Source organism: Phascolarctos cinereus, unplaced genomic scaffold, assembly GCF_003287225.1.
Source record: "Phascolarctos cinereus isolate Bilbo 61053 unplaced genomic scaffold, phaCin_HiC Scaffold_5;HRSCAF=322, whole genome shotgun sequence".
Classification (NCBI taxonomy): domain Eukaryota; kingdom Metazoa; phylum Chordata; class Mammalia; order Diprotodontia; family Phascolarctidae; genus Phascolarctos; species Phascolarctos cinereus.
Window position 1 is genome coordinate 256,654,014 of NW_027555958.1, and position 25,544 is coordinate 256,679,557.

Here is a 25,544-nt window from a genome sequence, read left to right on the forward strand (position 1 = left end):
GGTTTTGCCCATAGGTGTTTTGCATTGTTGTCCTCTTCTGAGTTTGTATCTTGGTTTTCCCTGTCACTGCAATAACTTTCTAGTCAGATTCTTTTTTTTGTTGTTTTCTGCTCATAGGTTTTTTTTCTTTTTTTTTTTTTGCCTTTTTCCTTTATTTCAAATTTCAGCTCTGCTCCAAGGGTGGAAGGGACACTGTTTCAGGCTTCTTATGCTAGTGGTTGCAGGCCCTGGTTGTTTATCTGATGTTGCACTGATGTTGCCCTGAAGCCCATGGCGGACCCTCATGTCTGGTGCTGGACTGCAGGATGGAGTCGAGGTTGGGTGGCACTAGCTGGAGGCTATCAGGGTCTGGCAGCTTACCTAGTTCTGAGCTAGAGCCCTAGTGGTGGTTTCTGGCATGTACTGAGGCCTAGTGGGGTGTTTCTGCATGTGTTTTCCAGTGTCTACACTGAAGCTCTTGTGGTCAGGCATCTGGAGGATGCCCTTTTGCCTGGGGCTATGCTGAAGTTTGGCAGTGCCTGTGCTGGCTGGCGGCTGCCTATTTGCTTAGGCACCCATACAATTGGTGATTACCTGTTTGGCTCAGGCTCTGGAGGATTCCTTTTGCCTTCACTGAGGCATGTGGTGATTCTTGGAGCTGGGGTCTGCCAGTTCCCCTGGCTATGCTAAGGCACATGAGGGTCCTGGTGTTGGTGTTTGCCTGCTTCATCACACTGGGACTCAGGATCTCCTGCTGATTTACTGAGGTGGGGTTTCCTGTTGGCATGCTGGGACACTTCCCATCCTGAACTGTGCTCCCCTTTCACCCGAGTGAGATATACCTTTCTTGCTGATCCTTCAAACTTCTTGGGCTAAAAGATTGCTTCACCCAGTCTTTTTGCTGGTTCTGCTGTTTCAGGATTTGTTTTGAGTCTTCTTAGCCATTTAGATACCAAAGTCAAATCCTCAGACTGGAGAAAATTTAAAGTAACTGTAATTATTTTGTCCAAGTTTAAGAAGATTGACTAATGCTCTAACAATAACATCAGCAGCAAGTTTGTGTCAGTCTGGGGCTTGATCTAATGCTGTGATCATTTCAGCACATGGTATTTATTAATATATATTAATACATATTAAAAATAAAAAATCAATAAAATTAAGCTGATGCAAAGCATTATAGAAAAGATTATAGTGAGTTATTTATCTCCACCAAGAATAGAACAATATCCTCTAGCTTCATTGAGCCTTTCCAGTCAAATATAAAGTACTGATTCTGAATGTTAAAAGTTTTCATGGCTAAAGTAGATAAATGAAATGTTGTGGAGGTCTTTAAAAATAAACAAAATTGATTTCTCAATGGTATGGCTTAATTTGACATTTGTCTAGGGGCAGGGAAAGAAACACGTGAAAGTAACACATTTCTCAAATTTCCAAATGTCCCTGTCCCTTTATGCTCATTGGATCACAACTCTCCTTTATTCAAAATAAGGGAGGGACCAGTACAATCGGGTTGGTAAGAAATAGCAGCTGCTATCAGAAAAGCCAGGCAGTGGGTGTGTTGATGTTAGGGAAAGCAGCAGCCATGGCTACAGGTTTTCCTGTAGAGAGACTGAAGGAAGAAGCAAAATGTCCTATCTGCCTGGATTTCTTACAGGATCCAGTCAGTGTGGACTGTGGCCACAGTTTCTGCCTCCAGTGCATCACTGAATTCTGTGAGAAATCAAACAGTTCTCAAGGGAATGTCTACTCCTGCCCCCAGTGCCGGAGTCAATTTCATCAGAATAGCTTCCGTCCCAATAGACAACTAGCCAGCATGGTGGAGAGCATCAAGCAGTTGGGCTTAACCTCCAGTACAAAGAAAATCTGGTTATGTGAGATTCATAAAGAGGAGTTGGACCACTTTTGTGAAGAAGACCAAATCCCATTGTGTTGGATCTGTGACACCTCCCCAGAACACAGAACCCACAAGACCATTCCTCTAGAGGAAGCAACCAGAAGCTATAAGGTAAGACATATATCCCTCTCCCTCAGAGACGAATTGGGTTGGAGAGAAGAATTCAATTCAACATAACAACTTTTTTTGAGCCCTTGGTGGGTGAAAAGCATAGTTTTGTGTGCCAAAGGAGATCTTAAAAAATTTAGATATGACACCTCTTGCCCTCATTGAGCTTACAATGTACTAGTAGTGTAAGATTATTAATACAATAGTGCAAAAATGTTTTAGAAAGGTAGAAAACAAAATGCTATGTGAGATGCAAAGGTGAATTTGTTACTCTTAGGGAAAGTAAAGGAAAGCTTACTGAATTTGATGACATTTAATTTGACTTTAAAGGATGGGGTAAGAATTTGTCAGGGGAGGTGAAGGAAGATACTCCAGGTACAAGGGAAAGCAAAATAGAGACCAAGGCAGGAAATTAGAGGACATGTTCTAGGGTCAAAGAAAATTCTAAAGTAGCTGGAGGATAAAGTGTATGTGCTGTTACTATGAGTTAGGAAAGGATTTCCTAAGAACAAAATCCAGCATTTTCGAGGTGGTTTATAGTTCAAATGAATAGATTTCTTGTAGCTATAGGTTTCAACGTAACTCCAATATAACTTTTGGTGAGGGTAATTAATTATTTTTCATAGTCACATCTGAAAACCAAGGGAAGTAGAGAGATCACTAAGTGACTTCTTAGTAATATAACACACAAAGATTGCAAACTACTTTCATCACAACAAGGCTATGAGATAGATAACAGTTAATATCCATAATTTATAGACGATGAAACAGACTCAAAGAACTGGAAGTGATTCAAACCTAGGTATCTGAATGTGTTCACTACCATGCTGCCTCTCCATAGGATATACCTTGATTTAACTTGTCACCCTATCTCCTGAATATATACTATAGTTATGCATTTGGTTCTTACCTGGAATCCACTTCTCTTATTTGCACTCATTCTTTTTTTCTTTTTCCTCTTTTCCTTTTGTTCTTGATCTCATTCCCTCCCATCTTCAGGAACCTGCCCCTTCATTCATCTCTCTTGCCATAATTTTCAACCTTTCCTTATTCATCGACTTGTTCCCTGCTTCCTACAAACATGCCCAGACTTGCCCCCCCCCCGCATATTTGTAAAGAAGAAATAAAAATGCTTCACTTAACATTACCAACCCCTCAAGCTATCATCTCATATCCCTCCTCCCTTTTAATCACAAACTTCTAGGGAATAAAAATACTGTACACTCATTGCCTTCACATTTTCACTTCTCACTCATTTCTCAAGCCCTTTCACTCTGTCTTAAACTCCATTATTCCACTAAAACAGCTTTCTCCAAGATGACCAATGATTTCCTCATTCGTAAATACAACAATATTTTTAAGCTGTCATCCTTCTTGATCTCTTTGCTACATCTTATACTTTTGATCAATGCCTCTTACAAATACTCTTACGTGCTTGGGTTTTTGTGATATTGTTTTGTCATGATTCTTTTCCTATCTCTTGGACTTTTCCTTCTCAATATGTTCTGAAGACATATCATCCATGTCCCACCCTCTGTGCATAAATGCATCTCAACACTCTTCTCTACCTCTTCTCTTTCTATTTCTATCTCCTGAGCTCCTCAACATCTATCTCTAGATGTTTCACAGGTATCTGAAACTCAGTGTGTCTAAAATAGAATTCATTATCTTCTCCCTTTAGCTCACCTCTCCTTATAAGTTTTTTTTTCATTGAGGGCATCACCATTTTTCACATATTTGTGATCTGGAAGTTATCCTTGATGCATCATTCTCTCATCACCCCCCACCCCCATATCCCATCAGTTTCCAAATATTGCCAATTCTATCTCCTCAATATCTCTCACAACTTTCCTTCTCTCTCCACTCAAACCACAATCACCCCCAGCTCAGGCCTATATCACCTCCTGCCTTTGTTGTTGTTGTTCAATCATTCAGTCATGTCTGACTCTTAGTGACCCCATGGACTATGGTCATGCCAGACCCTTCCATCCTCCACTACTTCCCAAAGTCTGTCCAAGCTTATGTTCGTTGCTTCCATGACACTATCTATCGATCTTACCCTATGCCATTTCCTTCTCCCTTTGTCTTCATGCTTTCCCAACATTAGAGTCTTTTCAAATGAATCCTGTCTTCTTTTAATGAAAGGTTAAAGGGGGAAGATAATGAATTCTATTTTAGACACACTGAGTTTTAGATACCTATGGAACATCTACAGATAGACGTTCAGGAGCTAAGGAGATAGATGAATAATCAGAAGGAATATCTTTAAATATTAACTGATTTGATCTCCTTGATGTCCAAGGGACTCTCAAAAGTCTTCTGGGGGGGGGCAGGTAGGCAGCACGCCAGCCCTGGATTCAGGAGGACCTGAGTTCAAATCCGGCCTGAGACACATAACACTTATTAGCTGTGTGACCCTGGGCAAGTCACTTAACCCCATTGCCCAGCTAAAAAAAAAGTCTTCTCCAGAAACATAAGTTGAAAGTTATCAGTTCTGTGGTACTCAACTCTCCTTATAGTCCAGCTGTCACAGCATACATTGCTACTGGAAACACCATAGCTTTGACTATACAGACTTTCGTTGGCAAGGTAATGGTTCTGCCTTTTAGTATGTTATCTAGATTTCCCATAGCTTTCCTTCCAAGGAGCAAGTGTCTTTTAATTTCATGGTTGCAGTAGTTATCTGCAGTGATCTTTGAGCCCAAGAATATAAAATCTGACACAGCTTCCATTTCTCTTCTATTTGCCAGGAAGTATGGGATCACTTGTCATGGTCTTAGTTTTTTTTTTTTTTAATGTGAACCTTCAAGCCAGCTTTTACACTCTCTTCTTTTACCCTCAGCAAGAGTCGTCTTAATCTTTCTTCATTTTCTACCATCATTGTGGTATCATCTGCATATCTGAGATTGTTGATATTTCTCTTGGCAACCTTAATTCTGACTTTTTATTCATCCATCCTGGCATTTTGCATGATGCATTCTGTATATAAGTCAAATAAATAAGGTAACAATATATAGACTTGTCATACTCCTTTTCCAAACTTAAACCTATCAGTTGTTCCATGTTTGATTCTAACTCTTGCTTCTTGACCTGCATTCAGATTCCTCAGGAGCCAAGAAAAATGATCTGATACTCCTATCTCTTTGAGGACTTGCTACATTTTGTTATGATTCCCACAGTCAAAGGCTTTAGCGTTGTCAATGAAGCAGAAGTAGATTTTTTTTCCTTCTAGAACTCCCCTGCTTTCTCCATAATCCAGCAAATGTTGGCAGTTTGGTCTCTAGTTCCTCTGCCTTTTTGAAAACCAGACTGCTTTTCTGGTAATTCTTGGTTTTACATATTTCTGAAGCCTAGCTTGCAGAATCTTAAGCATAACCTTGCTGGTGTGCAAAATGAATGCAATTATTTGGTAATTTCAACATTCTTTGGCGTTGTTCTTCTTTAGGATTGGGACATAAACTGATCTTTTCCAATTTAGTGGCCACTGTTGAGTTTTCCAAATTTGCTGGCATATTGAGAGCAGTACTTTAACAGCATCATCTTTTAGGACTAAATAGATCAGCTAGAACTTCACCGCCATTAAACTTATAATTAGCGGTGCTTCCTATGGCTCACTTAAATTTATTCTCCAGAATGTCTGGCTTTAGATCAATAACCACACCATCATGGTTAGTGGTGATATTAAAATCTTTCTTGTATAGTTCTGCATATTCTTACCACCTCTTCTTAATCTCTTCTACTTATGTTGAGTCTCTACTATTTTTGTCTTTTATCATATCCTTTTTTGCATGAAACATTCCCTTGTTATCTCTAATTTTCTTGAAGAGATCTCATCTTTTCCATCCTATTGTTTTCTCCTATTTCTTTACATTTCTCATTTAAGAAACCATTCTTAACTCTCTTTGCTTTTCTCTGGAATTCTGCATTCAGTTGGCTATATCTTTCCCTTTTTTCTTTTCCCTTTCCTTTTTTCCTTAACTATTTGTAAAGCCTCATCAGACAGCCGTTTTGCTTCCTTGCTTTTCATTTTTCTTTGGAATTTTTTTTGTGGTACAATATTGTGTCCATAGTTCTTCAGGCATTCTATGTACCAGATTTAATTCCTTACATCTATTCATCACCACTACTTTATATTTATAAGGGGTGTTACTTAGGCCATACCTATGAGGTCTGATGGTTTTCCCTACTTTCTTCAATTTAAATCTGAATTTTGTAATAGGGAGCTCATGATTCAAGCCACAGTCAGCTCCAGGTCTTGTCTTAACTGACTATATAGAGCTTCTCCACCTTTGCCTGCAAAGTATTTACCCCTTGCCTAAACTGTTGCAATAGCCTTCTACTAGTCTCTTACTTTTCAAATCCATCTTACTCAGAGAAGCCAGATTGATATTTCTTAGACACATGTCTGACCATATCATTTCTCTATTTTAAAAAGCTTCAGTGTCTCCTCTTTTCCCTTAAGAAAAAATTCAGTCCTTGCCTGTTTGGTATTTAAAGGCCTTCTCCATCTGGCTCCAGACTATCTATTTTCAAAAATTCTTCTTCATACTCTGCAATCCAGCCAGTCCGGCCTTCTTATTCTTGTGTATGACTTTCTAGCTTGCCTTTATAGAGTTATCCCTCTCTTTAGAATGTTTTCCCTCTTTTCCTATAGTTGTTCCTCACTTTTGTGTCAAATTTCCAGCACCCAACACAGTAATTGGTACATAGTAGTCAATGCTCATTTATGGACTGATTGTATTATAACCATTTTGATAAAAATCCTTCCAAATTTAGTTACATTTTGTCCCCTCCCTTCTCATATAGGCTTTGAAATCAACATTTTCTTAGTGACTTAGGATCATCAATGTGTACATTTTTTTCACTGTGATATTATACAGTCATGTCCTCAGGACCTATGGAGAATATAAGGCTTTTTTGCATCTACCATAAATAGTCCCAGACTTTTATCTGCTTCTAATAGTTTTTATTTTCCGTTTTACTTTACTCATGAACTTTCACTTCTTTCTGATCTCAATGTCCAGACTATAGCAGTCCTGTCATCCTCCATTTCTTGTCTCTATAATTTGTGATTCTTTGACCTAGAAGATTAGAATTGTGTGTAAAATAAGACCAATATTTTTTCAGTAAAGACTCTAGGAGACTCTTTAAGTAAAGTTCATAGAATTTGTTGGTTTCCCTGAAGCTATTTTGGTCCCACAGAGACCTTTGTCATTTGTATTCTGGTTCTTGGATGTATTCCAGGTGGTTAAGGCCACCCAAATTCTGGCCTCCAGATAAGCAGGGTATTACTGACGTTGATAAAACCTATCCCTTATTTCTCTTATAAAAGGGGGCCTGTTAGGTCTCTTCCTGAGAGATAATTTGTAATGAGGGGAAAAAAAGTCTTGAGCCTAGAGACAAGCAGACCTGGGTTCAAGTTCTATTTCTGATGTTTATTAGCTTAAGCAAGTCATTTTAACCTTTTTCAGCCTCAGTTTTCTCATCTATAAAATGAAGATGATATTCATGCTAAATTATCTTTCAGGACTTTTTTGCAAGGAAAATGCTTTAAAAACTTTAAAGCAGTCTAGAAATGCAAGTTATTTCATTCATAAATCGACAATTCTATAATTCCTCTCTGTCAGTTAAATTGTAAAGCTGATGTCATTTTTCTCTTCATGCTTCCATCTCTGGCAGCATTATTCCTGTCTGGTTGATCACACTTTTTGTAGATAGGATTCCTCAAGCTAGTTCTAAAACCCCATCACAAAAGGACTTCCCTATTCTCCATGAGCATGAACTAGAATTACAATTATTTCTTATATCTTGAATTACTTGAATGAAAGAACTTTGACCAGTGTCTTGTGGAATTATCTTCATTTTTCATATTTTGTTGAGAAGAGGGAGGGAAAGGAACCACAATATGAAAGTTCCTGAAATTTCTGCTTAGGGTCTAGTATCCTGGGAACTTTCCGTTTACTCCTTAAGGAGAATGTCCTGTCTCAGAGATATTCATGGTAACTATATTGAATAGTCAAGAATAAAAATTTGAACTTTATTTTGGTGGTAATAGCCACTTATTTGAGCCATTTTTAAGCAAACATGACCAGATACTTATATATGAAAAAATTATTCTGCAAACATCGCTAAGTACAGACTGGAAAAGAGGAAGTATACAGATGGAAAACCTGTTAGAGGACTATTGTAATAATTAAGGTGGATTGAATATGGGGCAGCAAGGAGAAGAAAGGGAATGGGTCAAATGTGAGAGATGTTGTATGGCAGGATTAAAAGGGCTTGATAATTAAATGACAGAGAAGAGCTAAAAATAACCCTCACTCCTCTTCCTTAAAAATAAAAAAAGTTCCCAAGCACAGATGTAAAATGCTGTATCCACTTTTAAACGTGTTTTCTTTATCAGTTAGCTTTGCTTACTTTTTTTTACTGCTATGAAGGGTTCAGTAGTACTAAGGAAGGGATGGAGAGGGGAATGGAGAAGGTATCAGGAGGAGATAACTCTCCTTTCTTCTCTAATTTCTATATTCTCTAACATATATTTAGCACTTTGTTGTGTATTGTCCTGTTTTCTAGTTGTTTCTCGTGTGTACGCTTTGTCTCTCCAAATGAATTGTAAACTCCTTGTGGGAATATTTATATATTTATATGGATTATGCTCTATATTTACCTTACCTGTCCATAATGGTGAAGGATTGGATCAATACTCTAAATTTCTTGCTCAGTCAAAAAAAGGCTAAGATAGAAAATAGTAATAATAATAATAATTCAAATTTACATAGCATTTTATAGTTTAACAAAGCATTTTCTCACAACAACCTTCTGAACAAATTATCAACCTCAGCTTATAGATGATGGAAACTGAGGTTTCAAGTTGGTAGAAAATGAGGAAACTGAGGCAAAGAGAGTAATTAGGAGTGATTGAACTAATGTGGTAGAGGTCCTCATCACCTCTTGCCACTATTGCAATAAGCTGTTTGATAGTCTGCCTATAACAAGTCTCTCCCCACTTCAGTGCAGGTTTAGCTGTCAAAATGATTTTCTTAAAGTGTAGGTCTGACTATGTCACCCCACTACTCAATAAACTCTAGTGCCTCCCCATCACCTCTAGGACAAATATAAAATCCTTTGTTTGGCATTTAAAATCATTCATAGCCTGGTTTTCCCTACCTTACAACTTTCCCATCTTACCCACCCATGTGTGCTCTTTGATCTACTGATGCTGGTTCCTTTTTATCCCTGATACAAAATACTCCATCTCCCAAATCTGAGCAATTTCCCTTCTCTCCCCCATGCATGAAATGTTCTTCCTCCTCAACTCCAACTTTTAGATTCCTTGATTTCCACCAAGTTCCAGAAAAAAAAAATCCCATTTCCTATAGGAAGCTTTTCCCAATCTTTCAATTATAATTCTAGGGCCTTTTCTTCTGTTGAATATTTCTTATTTATTCTGTATAAAGCTTCTTTGTACACAGTTATTTGCAAACTGTCTCCCCTATCACATTGTGGGCTCAAGGGCAGAGACTGTGTTTTGGCTTTCCTTGTAGCCCAATAATAAGCACAGTATATGTATGGCACATAGAAGGCATGTAACAAATGTTTATCGATGGATTGATTGACTCTTTCCTATACAGAAGGTGTGTTTGCTTATTTATTATTTTCATATCAATTCATGTATCTCTTCCAAACCCTCCATGATTCCTCAGGGGACTATGGGCTGTGCTTTGGAACCATTTCCTGAGTTAGGGTTTCAACCTGGCCCTTTGCATTGCCAAGGGAGCTACCAGCTGATTTTCTACTATAGGTAAAGGTCCAGTTGGCTTTAGAACATGTGAAGAAGGAGATGGAAGAAGTGTTGAACCAGGAAACCAATGTGGGGAAAAAAATAGTCATTTGGAAGGTAAGAGGAATTCTACATTTGCATCCTTTTCAGAGAGTCTTGTTAAAGGTGTGAGCAGGAATTTTAATATTCTGTCATAATGTGTGGCCCACATTGATACCCAGGGGTGTTATTTTAGAAGAAAAGGAGTATTTCATTTTTGTCTTTGTGTCCTATTGCCTAGCACAATGTTTAATATACAATGCTTAATTAATGCTGAACTGTTGAAATTGATGAGATTCATTGTGGTGTAGCCGAAAGAGCAAGGATTTTGGAATCACAGGAGCTGCTTCTAATACTGTTTCTGCCATTTTGTGCGATACTTAACAAGTCATTTAATTGTTCTGGGCCTCAATTTATTTATCAATAAAATGAGGAGTTTGGGCTAGATGATCTCTGAAATCCCTTCTTATTCTAAATCCATAGTCTTGTGACTATGAGGCCCAGAGAGTTTAAGTGACTTGCCCAAGGTTACAGAGGCACTAAGTACCCAAACCAGCCAGCATCCTTCCCAATAGGAAGTCATCACTCAATGCATGAGAGTCTTTTTCAACATCATGAAAAAATTTATAATATTGAATGTGAAACCATAAGTAGATGAAATGGTGAAAAGTCATATTTGTCATTCTTTTGCCCCAGGATAACTCATCGCTAAAATATCCAAGTCACATAGGAGTGATATTCAGGTTTCTTTGCCTTTCCAAAATATCCATTCTCAATCTCCTCTTACCTTTTACAAAATCAATGGCTCTGATTCAGAAAATTCTTCTTGCCCTCATGCTATAGTTTATGTTCTTCTTTTCTTGTTCTCTCTTCATTAGAGATGGAGATCATATGACACTTCTTATGACATCTTGTTTCAAAAATTGAAGACTTATATAATACCACACCATAGCCTTTTCTTACTCAAGTTGACAAAGATTAGCTCCTTTACTCTCTCCTCTCAGTTCAGTTGGGCTCTTTTTTTATTATCTCTGTGGTTGTGGTTGGATTGCATTCACTCTTGTCCGTATCCTTGAACACACAGTATTTGCTTACCTTCTGTCATTTTTGTTCCTACAGGAAAAGGTGGACTTATGGAGACAGCGATTCATATTGGAATTTCAGAAACAGCATAGATTTCTGGATCAGGAGGAGCAGCAGCAGCTACGGAGATTAGAAGAGGAGGAGAGAGTGACCATACAAAAACTGAGGGAGAGCAAGGCCAAACTGGCTAAGCAGAGCCAAATCCTGAGAAATTTAACTCTGGATTTGGAGAAATGTAGTCAGTGTACAGCTTGGGACCTACAGGAGGTGAATTCTAGAGACAGAAGGATGACTAGGATAATGAAATATGCATATAGAATCATAGGGCTAAAAGGATCAAAGATATATTATCTATTCTTTATAAAGTGTTGAGTCATATTTTACTCTCCAAAATCATGAAAAAGTTGTAGCTCTTAATATGCACACTTCAGTGACTGACACCCAGTCAATGGGTAAAATGTACCAAGAAATTCTAAACCTGGAAGGGATTTTCATTCAATAATCCTCTCACTTTCTAGATGAAGAAATTGAGGTCCAGAAGGAAAAGTAACTTGTCTATGGTCACTCAGCCAATTAAGGGCAGAGACAGAAATAGAAACCAGGTGTACTAGTTTCTCATTCAGTGACATTTCTACTATACTACAGTGTCTACTAAAACATCACACCCAGATATCAACAATCCCCATTTTATATCAGATAAATGCATTCTGCCACAGGGTCTCATCATCCATTCCACTGTTAGTAGTCCTTGATCTGAAGAAGTTCTTCTTCATGACTAGTCTAATTTTCTTATTTTACAACTTAAACCTACTTTTCTTTTTTTTTCCACATTGGACTAGAACATCTGCAGTAGTGGTTGTGTGGTAAGGATGTGAAACAGAGGGGCATAATTTCCAGCCTCATGGGGTTTGTGATCTAGACAGGCAAATAAGATATGGAGCAAAAAGTAGAAATGAAGTAATTGCAGCAGTGGGCACAGACCTAAGTAAGGAGAAGAAAGAGGAAGGGAGCATGGATCAGAGGCTGTTTTCAAACCCACTATAAATATTCCTAAATCTCAGTACTTGGCCCATCATTAAGTGGTGATGGGCATGTCACCATGACAACACAACCAGTAATATCAATGACATAGTCTTAGCTAGCCCATTACATGTTTCACTGTAGTCTCATTAACCTCTTATGTCTGTCTCTTGATCTGCTCTGGACCAAAGAGCTGGTCTGGTAGGATACATTAGCCACAGCTTGTATATGTGAGGACTCTATTCAATCCTTGTCTTTCTTGAACCACTTTTTGATCGTATTAACCATTTTCCTCCTCTCTTTAGCTCACTATCTTTATCCTTCTCCTACCTCCCCTATCATCTGATTTTCTGTCTGAAAGGACTCCCTAATCCCTTCTCAAATGCCCTTAAGATTTGTGTTTCCCAAGATGCATTCATTGTCTGTCTTCTTTCTCTACAGACTACTTGTTCACTCCCAGGATTTCAATGATCTCTGTGCAGATGATTTCCAAATCTTTATTGCCAGACTCCATCTCTAAGTGTTCAAAAGATTTCTTCACCTTGTTGTCCCACCAGTACCTTAAATTCCAGAAGTTCAAAAAAGAATTCATTACCTTCCCCCCAGATATGAGAATCCTTTTTATTTCAATATTATCAATCACACATGTTTAAAACCTTGGGACTTCATTTCATACTTTATCAAGAAACTTGAGAATATACTTTGTGAACTCCTTCTTCTCTCTAATTCAAATTCTCTCTACTTTGTCCCCCATTTTCTTTTCATTTGCTCTGATTGCTGAGGAAGAATTAGTCCTTATGCTTGCTAATGCCTACCTGTACTTGTTATCTTCATCTCATCCCTTCCAGGGACATTGAACTTCAATTATGCTTTGTATCTATTTCTTAATTTCTCTCTATCCAATGCCACCCTATTAACCTCCTGATCTCACCCATTCCTTAAAATAAAAACTTTCACAAGACTCTGCCAATTTCTCAAGCTATCACCAAATATCTCTCCTCCTAATATATATCTCTCAAGATATCTCTCCTACCCAATCTCCTAGAAAAACACTATCTAAATTCATGGACTCCACTTCCTCATAACTCATTTACATTACAACTCCTTGCAATCTGGCTTCTGAGTTTACCATTCAATTGAAACAGCTTCCTCCAAGATTGTCCATCATTTATTTTCCCCAAAATATATTTTATGATATCCTTTCTTTATAAAAATCACCTGAATTACCTACCAGTATCTCTTCACTTCCACTTTCCCAAAGAGCCATGCATTATAACAAAGAATTTTTAAAAAAAAGGAAAAAATCTGCAAAACTTAAGAATGCATTAAAAAAAACCCCAGAAAATATACGCAATATATACTACAACTGTGGACCTCTAATCTCTGAAAAGGAGAAAGGTAGAACTTTTTATATCTCTCCTTTGGGGATAAACATTTTCTTTATAATTTTTAATGTTCATTCTCTATTGTTTTGTGGAAATAATTTCTTAATTACTAAATCCAATGGCCTTGTCTCATTTCTTATTCTTCTTGATCTCTTTGCAGTGTATGACACTTGTAATCACCTCCTCTTCATAAACACTTTCTCTTGTTTGGGTTCTTATAACAACATTGGTCTCTTGGTCTACTACTAGATATCTGACCACTGAAATCTTTTCAATCTCTTTTTCTTGATTATCATCTGCATCCCAAGTCCATATGTTAGCATCCCTAAAGACTCTGTCCTGGGTTCTCTTCTTTCATTATACTCTCTTCACTAGGTGAACTCATAGGTCCAACTATCATCCCTGTGCAGATGATTCCCAAATCTACATAATTCAGCTCTCTCCTTGGAAGCTGACTACAAAGTTAACTTCAGCTCCTTACAATCTTTCTCATCCCCCACATTTTATCATTTGCCATGTCTTATATGTTCAATTTCCATAACATCTCTTTCATCTCTCCCCCTTTTTCTTTTATTCACACAGTCACCATACTAATTCATATCCTTATCACCTTTTTCTTAGACTATTGCAGTAGGCTCCTAACTGGTCTTCCTGCATCCAGTTTCTCCCTTATTCAATCCATTGTTTATAGCTTCAAAACTGTTATTTCTGAAGTATAAATCCAACTATATCACTCTCTTGCTCAAAAATTTTTAGTGGCTTCCTATTATCTCTTTTTTTTGTTTGTTTTTGTTTTGTTTTAGGCAATTGGGGTTAAGTGACTTGCCCAGGGTCACACAGCTAGTGTCAAGTGTTTGGTCTGAGGCCGGATTTGAACTCAGTCTTCCTGACTTCAGGGCCAGTGCTCTATCCACTATGCCACCTAGCTGCCCCTAGTTTCCTATTATCTCTAGAATAAAATATGAACTCTTTTGTTGGATATCCAACCCCTTTCATAATCTGACTTCAGATTCTTTCCCCAGATTTATCATACCCTACTCTCTCTTTTGCAATCTTTACTCTTGCTAAATAGGCCTACCTTCTGTTCTCCATATGTGACATTTTATCTCCTATCTCTGTGCCTTTGCACAAACTTCCTCCAAATCTGGAATGCTTTTTCTCTTTACCTCCTTTTCTTGTAACCTCTAGCTCCATTAAAGTCTTAGCTCAAATGCTACCTCCATCAAGAGGTATTTCTTGATGCTCCTAGATATTAATGTTCTCACTCTCTCCCAAGGCTGCTTTGAATCTGCTTTGTTTCTATTTTGTACTTACAAAGTGTGTGTGTGTGTGTGTGTGTGTGTGTGTGTGTGTATAGCATACCCCTAGAAGACTGTAAGCACTTTGAGGGTAGGAAATATTTCATTTTTGTCATCATATTCCAGGACCCTTATCATAGTGCCTAATACATGTTCAGTAAGAGCTTCTTGAGTTGAATTGAATATAGACAGATAAGTATAATTCAAGCAAGAATATGATAGGAACAAAAGAGAAATGAATTTTGAGGAAAATTCATTGAGGGAGAGATTACTTTCAGCTGGCTGGAGAGTGTTACTGTTACTCCTAAAAGAAGCAATTTCTGTTACTTCTACCAGCTATTGAGTCTTTTGTACCTAAAATAAGTTAGGGAGTCAGAGTTTAAAGTGGAATACTTTGCCTTTGGTCTCATCACAACTATAAAGCTGATTCCAAAAAGCAACTATACATTTTTGCTCTAGAAAGATTTGCTTAAGAAAAGTCATGATTATATAAACTATAGTAGAATGCTTAGCTGATGAACATACACACCTGTATCATAAATTATTTCTGCATGATGAAAATACCATCCTTAGCAATAATATTAATGTATATGGCACAAAATCATTCCTATCAAGAAGGTTAAAATTGAGATCCAGTGATCAAAACTCAAGAATCCCTGCCTATTACTTCTAGTCAAGCCAAGTCACGTGATTCTAGTCAAATTGCCTTCTCAGCTCTGCCTCTTAGAAGTGCTGAGATGATAATTGACATTTTTTCACCTCCTCAATGATAGAAAATTCCAAAGGGATCATATCCTTGAATATGGGCTGCTGCCCATATTCATGTTAGGAGGTCACCCCTCAATTCATTTGGGGACTACCTCTACTGATGGGCATGTTCTTCTGTTGTAACCTTATTCATTCAGCCTGAGAGTACCGTCTACCAATTATGACATTATTAAATATGGGAATAGCAAAAGACACAACTGTAAATTATTGGTTTTAAATTATAATATTTCTATGGAGATATCCTATAATAGGGGATCAAGTAAATTTTAAGGAGAACTGACTTAGCAGTGAACAGATGCTCAAGAATCTGTATCATATGAGGAGAAACATGCTTTCAGGGGCAGCAAATTGTCCTATTCACAAAAGAATGGACTTTTTGAATTATTTAGGAGTAAATTTAGATTGCAGGAAGGTCTCAAAAATGTTCAATGAGAGATTGACAGATGTTATAGCATCTGTTCTTTCACATGGCTTGGAAGAATCTAGTAAAAAGGGCACTAGTATTATATTTCAAAGACCTGAGTTTGGGTTCTAGTTTTGACATTTACTAGCTATGTGATTGGGCAGCAAGGTGACACAGTAGATAGAATGCCAGTTCTGGAGTCAAGAAGACCTGAGCACAAATCTGGCCTCAGACACTTGCTAGCTATGCAACCCTGTGCAAGTCACCTAATCCTGCTTGTCTCAATTTCTTCATCTGTAAAATTAGCTAGAGAAGGAAATGGCAAACCACTCCCAAGAAAATCCCAAATGGGGCCACAAAGAGACAACATGACCGAACAGCAACAAGTCTCTGTGTGTGCACACCTCACTTTCCTCAACTGTCAAATGGGTATTATAATAGGTTTGTAAAATGCCACATAAATGTAGATCATAATGGTGTTGATGGAGGTGGCTACTGAGTTGAGTCTTAAAGAAAGGAAAACACTTCAATGAGCTGAAATATGCTGAGAGTACATTCCAGTTCTTGGGGCATGTGCCATTGTGAATCCATAGAGGCAGGAGAGAACAAAATAGAGAAATAAGACTATTCCAGTTCACTGAACTATAGAGTATATAAAAAGGAGTAACATCAAATAAGGCTAGACGGTTGCATTAAAATCAGATTATGAAAGGCCTTAAATTTCTATTTAATTCTATAAATGATACAGAACCATTGAAATTCTTGAGCAGAAGACTGATGTTGTCAGACCTATGAATATTTAGTAATAGCTTGACCCAGTCTAGATCTCTGATGTTCCCTGCTTTCGTTGCCTCTTACAGTTGTGGCCCTTAGGAAGCCATCTATTCTTCTAATGGCCACTTAGAGAAGTGTCATTCTCCCCCTCTTTTCCAGAAGCTATGGTCACTGATCTAGTACCATAGGAAGTTGCCTGAACTTTTGTGCAGAGGAAGGCTAGTACTATTGCAGTGTAATGGAGGTATTTCACAGAACATGGAAGGACAAAGAAGAATAAGAAATTGGAATATCTCTTGTGCATAAAAATTCATAGAAATAACTTTCATAGCCTCCCTTGTTTTCATGCATCAGGACCTCACCTTTCAGGAAATTTTGAAAGCTTTTTAAGATAGACTTAACCCTATTTCTCTTTCTGCAACACAATTGATAGGTTTTCTTCTCACCATACTTTGTCTTCCTTTCTCCTCCAGAATGTTAAAGACGTCTTGAGAAGGTAAGTTCTCATTCCACTTTTGTTCAGAGTACACGAGGATGAGTCTGGAAGGAGATAGCAAGAAGGTGGGAGAGGAGATTGCACCAATCTATGAAAAGTCAGAAAAGTCATGAGAAACTGTTTCTTTTTAGGACTGAAAATATAAAATTCCAGGAGCCAGAACTCATTTCCACAGACCTGAAGACAATATGTTGTGTCCCTGGAATGATGATGATGTTCAAGAGGTTCCAAGGTATATCGTAGTTTTGTAAGGGTTGAGGGTCTTGGATTTTGAAGTTATCCAAAGTTACCATCATCTGCTTGACATTTTGTGCAGTCAAATATTATGTAGCAAATTGGGACAGATTACTTAGAACTAGAGACATGTTTTAACTGTAGAATATAATCAAAGAAAAACTGTTGTAATGATTCTATGTATATTCAAGTGGTAACCACAGGACTTCACAGCAACAAGTAGAGGAAAAGGAAAAAAAAAGTCAGCCGAATCAGTATGTTGTAGTGAAAAGGATATTGGACTTGAGTAAGGAGACTTTGATTCTGTGGAATTCTAGTTCTGCTGCTAAATAACTATATAACTGTGGGCAATTCACTTCACCATTCTAGACCTTTGCTATCTGTTTTAGAAAATATATGGACCAGAAAGGTGATCACTCTAATATTCTATAAATCATTGACTAATTGATGTTTGAATTAGCCAGTCAATCAATTTACAAACAGGTATAATATTGGAAGTTCATTGATTTAGAGATAAAAGAAACCTTAGAAATTACCTAATCTAACCTTTTCATTTTATAAAAAGCTAAATCTCAGGGAAGATACATCTTGACCAGTGGCATTTAGTTAGTGGCAGAATTGGGGCAATATCCCAGATATTCCAATTTCCTTACTAATTAGTGTTTTTTCACATGATTGGTAGTTGGAAGGGACCTCAGCAACCATCTCATGCAATGCCTACATGAAAAGAATCCAGACTATGATCTACCCAGTAATCATCTAGCCTCTGCTTTAAGACCACCAATGAAGAGGAATTCATCACTTCTCTAAGCAGCCCGTTATACTTTGGGGCAGCTCTAATTATCAATAAATTTTTCATAGCAAGCCTAAATTTGCCTCTTTGTAACTCCACCAATTGTTCCTGGTTTTGTCCTCTGTGACCATACAGGATAAGTCTAGTCCCTCTTCCACAAAAGACCCCTTCAAATACTTGAAGACAGCTCTCATGTAACCCTGAGACATATCTTTTCCAACCTAAACATATCTAATTCCTTCAACTGATCCTCATATAACATGGAGTCAAGATCTTGTACCATTCTCTCTATTCCGTTATGGATGCTCTCAAGCTTATCAGTGTTCTTTAACCATGGCATGCAGAACTGAACACAGGATTCCAGCTCTGATGAGGGCACGTTACAGTAGTATTATTAACCTCCTGTTGTTTCCTGTCATTCTTATTGCAGTCCAAGCTTGCATTGGATTTTTTGTCTTCCATATAGCACTAATTATTCATATTGAGCTTTTAGTTCATCAACACCCCCCCACAGATCTTTTATAGAATAATAGCTGGCTACCCCTATTGTATTTGTGAAGTTGATTTTCTAGATGCACAGGTAAGGTTCATTTAACCTCATTGGAATTTCATCTTTGTGGATTCAACTAGTGAGATAATCTGTGACACCAAACCACAATTTAGAGTGTGACAGTTGCTCCAGCTTGCATTTTGGGTCCTGACTCTGTGATCCATTGTATAGATACATTCCTTCTAGGTTTGCATTATCTGCAAGTTTGATAAGCATGCGATTTACACCTTGACCACACTGACGATAAACTATTAATATCTACTCTTTGAGTCCAGCCATTCAACTAGCTCTAAATCAATCTGACCATATTATTGTCTAATCCATGTCTCTCCATCTTCTGAATAAGGATATTATGACAGTTAATAAAGCTTTGTTATAATCCAAGAATACTACATCTTCACCATCCTCATTATCTATTAGTATAGCAATCCTCTCAAAAACAAAAATGAGGTTAGTTGGGGATGACTTGTTTTTAATAAAGTCAACCTACCTCTTTGAGGTCACCATTTCCCTTTCTAGAGGTTTGTCAAACATCTCTTCAATGATGCATTCTAGATTTTTCCAAGGAATTGAAGCTAAGCTCACTGGCTCATGATTTGCAGACTCTTTTTCTCTCTCCTCTTTTGAAATTTGACAGAACATTTACCATTTTCAAAACTTCATTAGCTCTCCCAGCTTCAACTATGTGCCAATGCTGAGAAATAACATCTGTCCACTCTTTTAGTACAAGTAGTTGTACTTCATCTGGGCCAGGTGACTTAAATTTATCAAGAGCAGCTAGATTCTCTATTACTATCTGCTTAATTTTGTTGGATATCAACTCCCTATTCATCACTTTTTGTTCTATTATTTCCATTCTTTGTTCTCCATCACTACTATATTATGTCTCTCTGCCAGATCTAGTTCCCAAGTTCCTCATCTATTTTCTTTTTCTGTCTAGGTGGTCTGTAGCCCAATGAATAAGTCATTCTCTTTTGCTATTCTACAACCTTTGTAAAAATATTTCTTTCATGCTCCCCACTCACTGTTGGATTTTCTCACATGAGTATACCTGTATAACTTATTAATATAAAATGCTATGCTCATAAGCCCTTTTAGTTTTTTTTTTTTTAATTTTAACAAAATGTACCCATTCAGAATCATATTCTAGTCATGGATTTAATTCTACCAAGTCTCAAGAATGCCTAGGAAATTAAACTTGTCCCTCCTTTCAATTAAAATACAACACTTACACTCCCCTTGTTGTTGTTCAATCATGTCTGACTCTGTGACCCCATTTGGGGTTTTCCTGGCAAAGATCCTAGAATGGTTTGCCATTTTCTTCTCCAGCTCATTTGGCAGATGAGGAAACTAAGACAAACAGGGTTAAGTTCCTTTCCCAAGGTCACACAGCTAGCAAACATCTGAGGCCAGATTTTAATTCATGTCTTCCTAACTCCAGACCCTATTCTCTATCTACTGGACCACCTCTCACAGATAGGTGGCCCCATGGATAGAGTGGGGGGGCCTGGAGTCAAGAAGACTCATCTTCATGAGTTCAAATCAGATGTTACACACTAGTTATGTGATTTAATCTTATTTGCCTTAGTTTCCTTATTTATCTGATGAGGTGGAGAAGGAAATGGCAAACCACTCCAGTACCTTTGCCAAGAAAACCCCGAATGGGGTCACAAAGAGTCCAACATGACTGAACAAGTCACCTAGAGCTCACTGTGCTCACACAATTCCAAAAGAGTGGCAAGGTGGAGCTAATATGGTGGAGTAGCAGGAAGTATACCTCTGTTTCCCCTTCCACAATTCCTTAAAAGAGAACTAGAAAATGTATCACATCAAATCTGGATGGGGAAAGAAAAATCACAGTGAGTAATTTTTTTTCAGCCCAGGTCAGCATAGAGAGATAGATAGAGAGGTATAAAGACACTGGGGAATGGTCTGGCCAGGGCCATGATGTGCTATAAATACATAGAATATACAGAGGAAAGCTGTAAGCCAGAGCAAGAGGAGGTCCCAAGCCCACACAAGGGCACCAAGACCTTGCATAGGGAGTAAGAACAGCTTTATAAGTTAACAAAAAGGCAGTTTTGTTGCTCACCACCCAACTCTGAGTGACAGATTCTAGGCAGATTGAGGAGATCAGCACCTAGAGGTGCATGAAAAGGGGAAATAGTGGTTAAGGGCCCTATCCTATGCACTAAACAAGGAAGTTCAGAAGCAATCAGAAATGGTATGACTCTGACCCTAGAAGCAGAACAGGATCTCACTTCCAGCTTCTAGCCTAATCTGAAGCCTGTGAAGGAATAACTAGGACAGAAAGATAATGATTGGGTCCAGCAGAAGTCTACTTTTGCTCAGACCCAAACCCAGCTCAGACCAAGGGGACATCCATCATACTTTTCTCTCCAACCAATCAATATGGAAGTGTTGAAAATTTGTACATGTCCCTAGCTTGAGCTGTCCCTGACATCCTAAAGCAATATAATACTCAATAACCTAAGAAAATAGCAAAAGAACTAGCCAAGAACTATTGGATTTGAACTCAGGTCTTCTGACTCCAAGCCCAGTACTGTCTATCCACTGTGCTACGCAAGCTACTCTGGCTGAAATGAGAGTTATGGAAGAAAGAATTAGAAAAGGAGGGGCAGCTAGGTGGTACAGTGGATTAGAGAACCAGCTCTGAAGTCAGGAGGACCTGAGTTCAAATCTCGCCTTAGACCAAACACTTGACACTTACTATCTGTGTGACCCTGGGCAAGTCACTTAACCCCAATTGCCTAAAAAAAATAAAAATAAAAATAAAAAAAGAAGAAAGAATTAGAAAAGGAATTAATGACTTGGCTCAAGAGATCAAACCTTACCCAATCTACAAACTCCCTGAAACTTAGACTGGACCAAATAGAAACTGATGATATGAGACAAGAAGAAATGTTTTACATTGTCAAATATTTTCCATGGTCAAAAGACTATATAAAAGAAAAAGTAAGGTGTGTCATTACAAAAAAAACTGACTTTGAAAACAGATTGAAGAGTGAAAACATTGTCATTGGACTACTTGAAAACCGTGACCAAGAAAAAAAAAAAGCTTAAACATCACATTTGAAGAATTCTTTTTAAAAACTGCCAAACATTTCTTAAAACCAGAAGGTAAAGTGGAAATAGAATTTACCAGTCACCTCTCTAAGAAACCCCAAGATTTAAACGTTCAGGAACATTATACCCCAAATCTTACACTTCTATGTCAAAGAAAAAATTATGCAAATAGACTGAAAGAAAGAATTCAAACACCAAGGAACCAGAATCAGAATCACACATAACTTAGCAGCCACCACTACCAAGGAGCAGAGGGTTTGGAATATAATATTCCAGAAGCCAAAAGATAGCAGGCTTATAGCCAAGAATAGTTTACCAAGCAAAACTGAATATAGTTATATGGAAGGAGGGCATAGGGTGGGGAGTAGACTTTTAATGAAATAGAACATTTCCAAACATTCCTGGTAAAAAGACCAGAAATTTAGAGGTTCTAACACAGGCATTAAAAAACGTAAAAAGGTAAAGGTGAACTAATAATCATAAGTGACTGAGCAAGGATAAACTGCTAACACTCTAATATCAGTAGATGTTTCCCCTCTGAACCCTATCATCATCAGGGATCATAAAGGGAAACCAATTAGAAAGGCCTTGGAATGGCTTTGTTATTTCTTGATTATCTTAAAAGAAGAATGGAAAGGAAGAGAAAGAGGAATCCAATGTGGAGAGGGAAAGGAAAGGAAGGCTTAAAAAATTATCTTACATAATCAGGATACAGGAGAAAGGTAAGGGGAAGGAGAAAGGGAGAAGCAGCTGACACTTGAACCTCACTCTCATCTGAACTGGGCAAAGGAGGGAAGAATGCACCGACACACACAATTAGATACAGAAATACATTTCATTCAACAGTAAAATAGAGAGAGAGGAGAAAGGGGAATGTGAGGGACTGTAGATTAAAGGAGAGATGAGTCTCAAGTAAAATAAACTCTAAATAAGGATGTACAAAAATATAGCTCTTTCGAGAGTGTCAAGGAATAGGAATCTGAGGGAGTGCACATGAACTGGAAAGTGATTAAACAAGTTATGGTACAGAAATGTGATACAATATTATGAAGCTGTAAGGAATGGTGAAGGGAATGTTTTCAGAGAGACCTGGGAAAACTAATGAACTTATGTGAAAAGGAGCTGGGAGAACAATTTATACAATAACAGCAATATTGAAAAAACAAACCAATTTGAAAGACTTAAGAACTCTGATCGCAGAATTGACAATTCCAGATGTCGAAGGATGAAACATGTTACTCACCTCCTGATAGGCAAAGGACTTAAACTGAAGAATATGATATACGCATGCATACATGATAATGTGTATATACATGTAATATATTCACACATTAATGTATGCATACAACCTGCACACAACACACATGTGTGTATGCATTTCTGTGTATATACTTGTGCACACATGTCAATATGTGCATGCATGTGCGTGTACTCATTCAAACATACTCTGGTACATATACTTCCTTTTGGACATGGCCAATGTGGAAATTTGTTTTGTTTGACTATAGATGTTTGTAAATAGATTTTTGTTTTCCTTTCATTCTCAACCTAAGGAGGAGTGGGGGGAAGACAGTTTTTTTGTTGACTGAAAAAAAATTGAAAAATTTTTTAAAAAAATTAAAAATTACACAATTCTGAAAAAGTTGGCTTATTCAAATCAGTGTGCAGTTGGATGGCCAACTGTACTTTTTTTTAGTGTTGTATAGATACAAACACTGGTTGGTCAATTGATTCTTTTACTTTCCAATAATTTTTCTGACATCAGCTAAGTGCAGCCAAATAGCTCCAAGGTATTCTGACAAGGTTTTGCCAAAAAGTAATGAACATTAACTCTTAACAGTAATAATTCCAATGAGAACTTTCATTATTTCTATGCAAATGGATATGTGCTGCTAAAATGGACATGTAGCAGGCACTCAATAAAATTTTTGTTAAATTGACTTGGGGGGAAGCCAAGAGAACAATTTATACAACAATAGCAATATCGTATGGACAAACAAATTTGAAAAACTTAGGAACTCTGATCAGAATAAAGGCCAACCACAATTCTAGATGACCCATCTGATAGACAAAGCACTTAAACTGCAGAATACAAGATGTGTATGTACATATGATAGCATGTGCATACATATATAATATATTCATACAGTTTTCAAACATTTGAGTGTTCAAGGAAGCTAAACATCTCACTATGATTATATTTGATTAGAGATTAGTACGGCAGACTATTTTTATACTTTATAGGTAAATTCCAGTTTATCATTCACCAAGTAGTAATAATATCATAGATTTCTTTCTGGAAAGGACCTTTGAAGATTTTCTAGCTCAACTCCTCATGTTGACAAATTCTAAATTAACTGGGCCTAAATTAATGAAGTCTTACTGCACATTTTTATTAGAAACATTAGTTCATAAAGGAATTAGAATGTTTCCACAGAAACATATAATTATTGATCAGAAGCATCATTAAAGGAATGTAGGGGGAGTGAAAGGACAGAGGAAAGCAGAGACATCTATTGTAACATCAGGACTTCTGGGGAGGGGGAAAGGGTTATAATTAGGAATCCAGTGGATCTAGATTGTGTCAAGTGACCTGTGGAATAAATTTCATCTTTTGCATTTTTTCCCGTATGATGAGAAAAGGGAGAAATAAAGACGCTCAGCCCTTTTGCCCCTGCATCCTGTAGTTTGGTCCAGTCTGTTCTGGGAGAACGTGTCCCATTCTATCATTTCTGTATTTTTCTCTACAGTTAATGTGAGATTGGATCCTGCCACAGCTCACCCCAGCCTTCACCTGACTGAGGATCAACAAAGTATTTGGGATGGAAATGTATGGCAGGAAGTTCCTGACAATGCAGAGCGATTTGACACATGGCCTTGTGTCCTGGGTATGGAGAGTTTCACCTCAGGAAAACATTACTGGGTAGTGACTATGGGAGATAAGACAGAGTGGGGGTTGGGAGTTTGCCTGGATACAGCTCCACGAAAGGGGGAGGCCACACCATCTCCCGAAAATGGAATCTGGGCACTGTGGCTGCTGGAAGGGAAGGATTACATGGTTCTTGCATCCCCGTCAGTTCCGATCCTCCAAGAGAAACGACCAGAAGGAATTGGAATTTTCTTAGACTGTGAAGCTGGAGAAGTTTCCTTTTACAACATCACAGAAGAAAGTCACATTTATACATTCACCCAAGTGTTATCAGGGACCATCCGTCCCTATTTCTTCATTTGTGACTCAGCTCCTTTGACCCTAACAGCAGTAACAGAAAGGAAGAATTAGACTCTTTTCCCTCAGGAGTCCCTTTTGTATATGTTCTGCCTCCAAGAACGCCACCTAAATCATCATAGAAAAAAACTACTCTCCCCAGGTTTTCTTCGTGGTAATGGAAGAAGGAGGCTAGGTTCTAGTGCTAGGGAGGACTTTGTGAAGTCAGGGAGTCTTTCCCCTTGACACCATGAGAAAGATCACCTAAGCTAGCTTCATATTAAACAGATAAATTTCCTAGATTCTTCCCACTAAGAAAAAAGGATAAATTTGAAATCTCTGCATTGAGAAAGCACTTTGTTTCACTTTTATAAATAGAAGTTATTTAACTGTGTGATTGATTTACTGATACTTTAAAAACATGTTGGACAAGAAAAATCAACCTCTTTTTGTGTCGTTATTTGCTCTAGATGTGTATCTGTTAATTTATTTGTCATTAAAAGATTTCTTTGACTAAAGGAGAGGACTTACAACTTTCAAAAGGTTTCCAATTATTTGTGAAATTGGTATCAGAGTAGCGGTTGTTGTTTGTTCTTCATTCTCGAAGACCTCCCATTAGGGAGGTGATGCCATGACATGCACGTGAAT

The 25,544-nt window shown here is 37.7% G+C and overlaps 1 protein-coding gene across 2 annotated transcripts; it reads left to right on the forward strand.

The window, feature by feature from the left end:
- Positions 1–1,540: 1,540 nt before the first annotated feature.
- On the forward strand, positions 1,541–25,320 carry TRIM58 (tripartite motif containing 58). 2 transcript variants are annotated; one of them, XM_020966827.2, is made up of 6 exons: positions 1,541–1,984; positions 9,783–9,878; positions 10,920–11,150; positions 17,005–17,027; positions 17,159–17,259; positions 24,442–25,320. In XM_020966827.2, exons 1-6 carry the CDS (start codon positions 1,541–1,543, stop codon positions 24,969–24,971), a joined length of 1,425 nt encoding a protein of 474 aa, XP_020822486.1. In that variant the 3' UTR covers positions 24,972–25,320. The 2 variants fall into 2 exon arrangements, with proteins under 2 accessions (XP_020822486.1, XP_020822487.1); XM_020966828.2 differs by lacking the exon at positions 9,783–9,878.
- Positions 25,321–25,544: the final 224 nt, after the last annotated feature.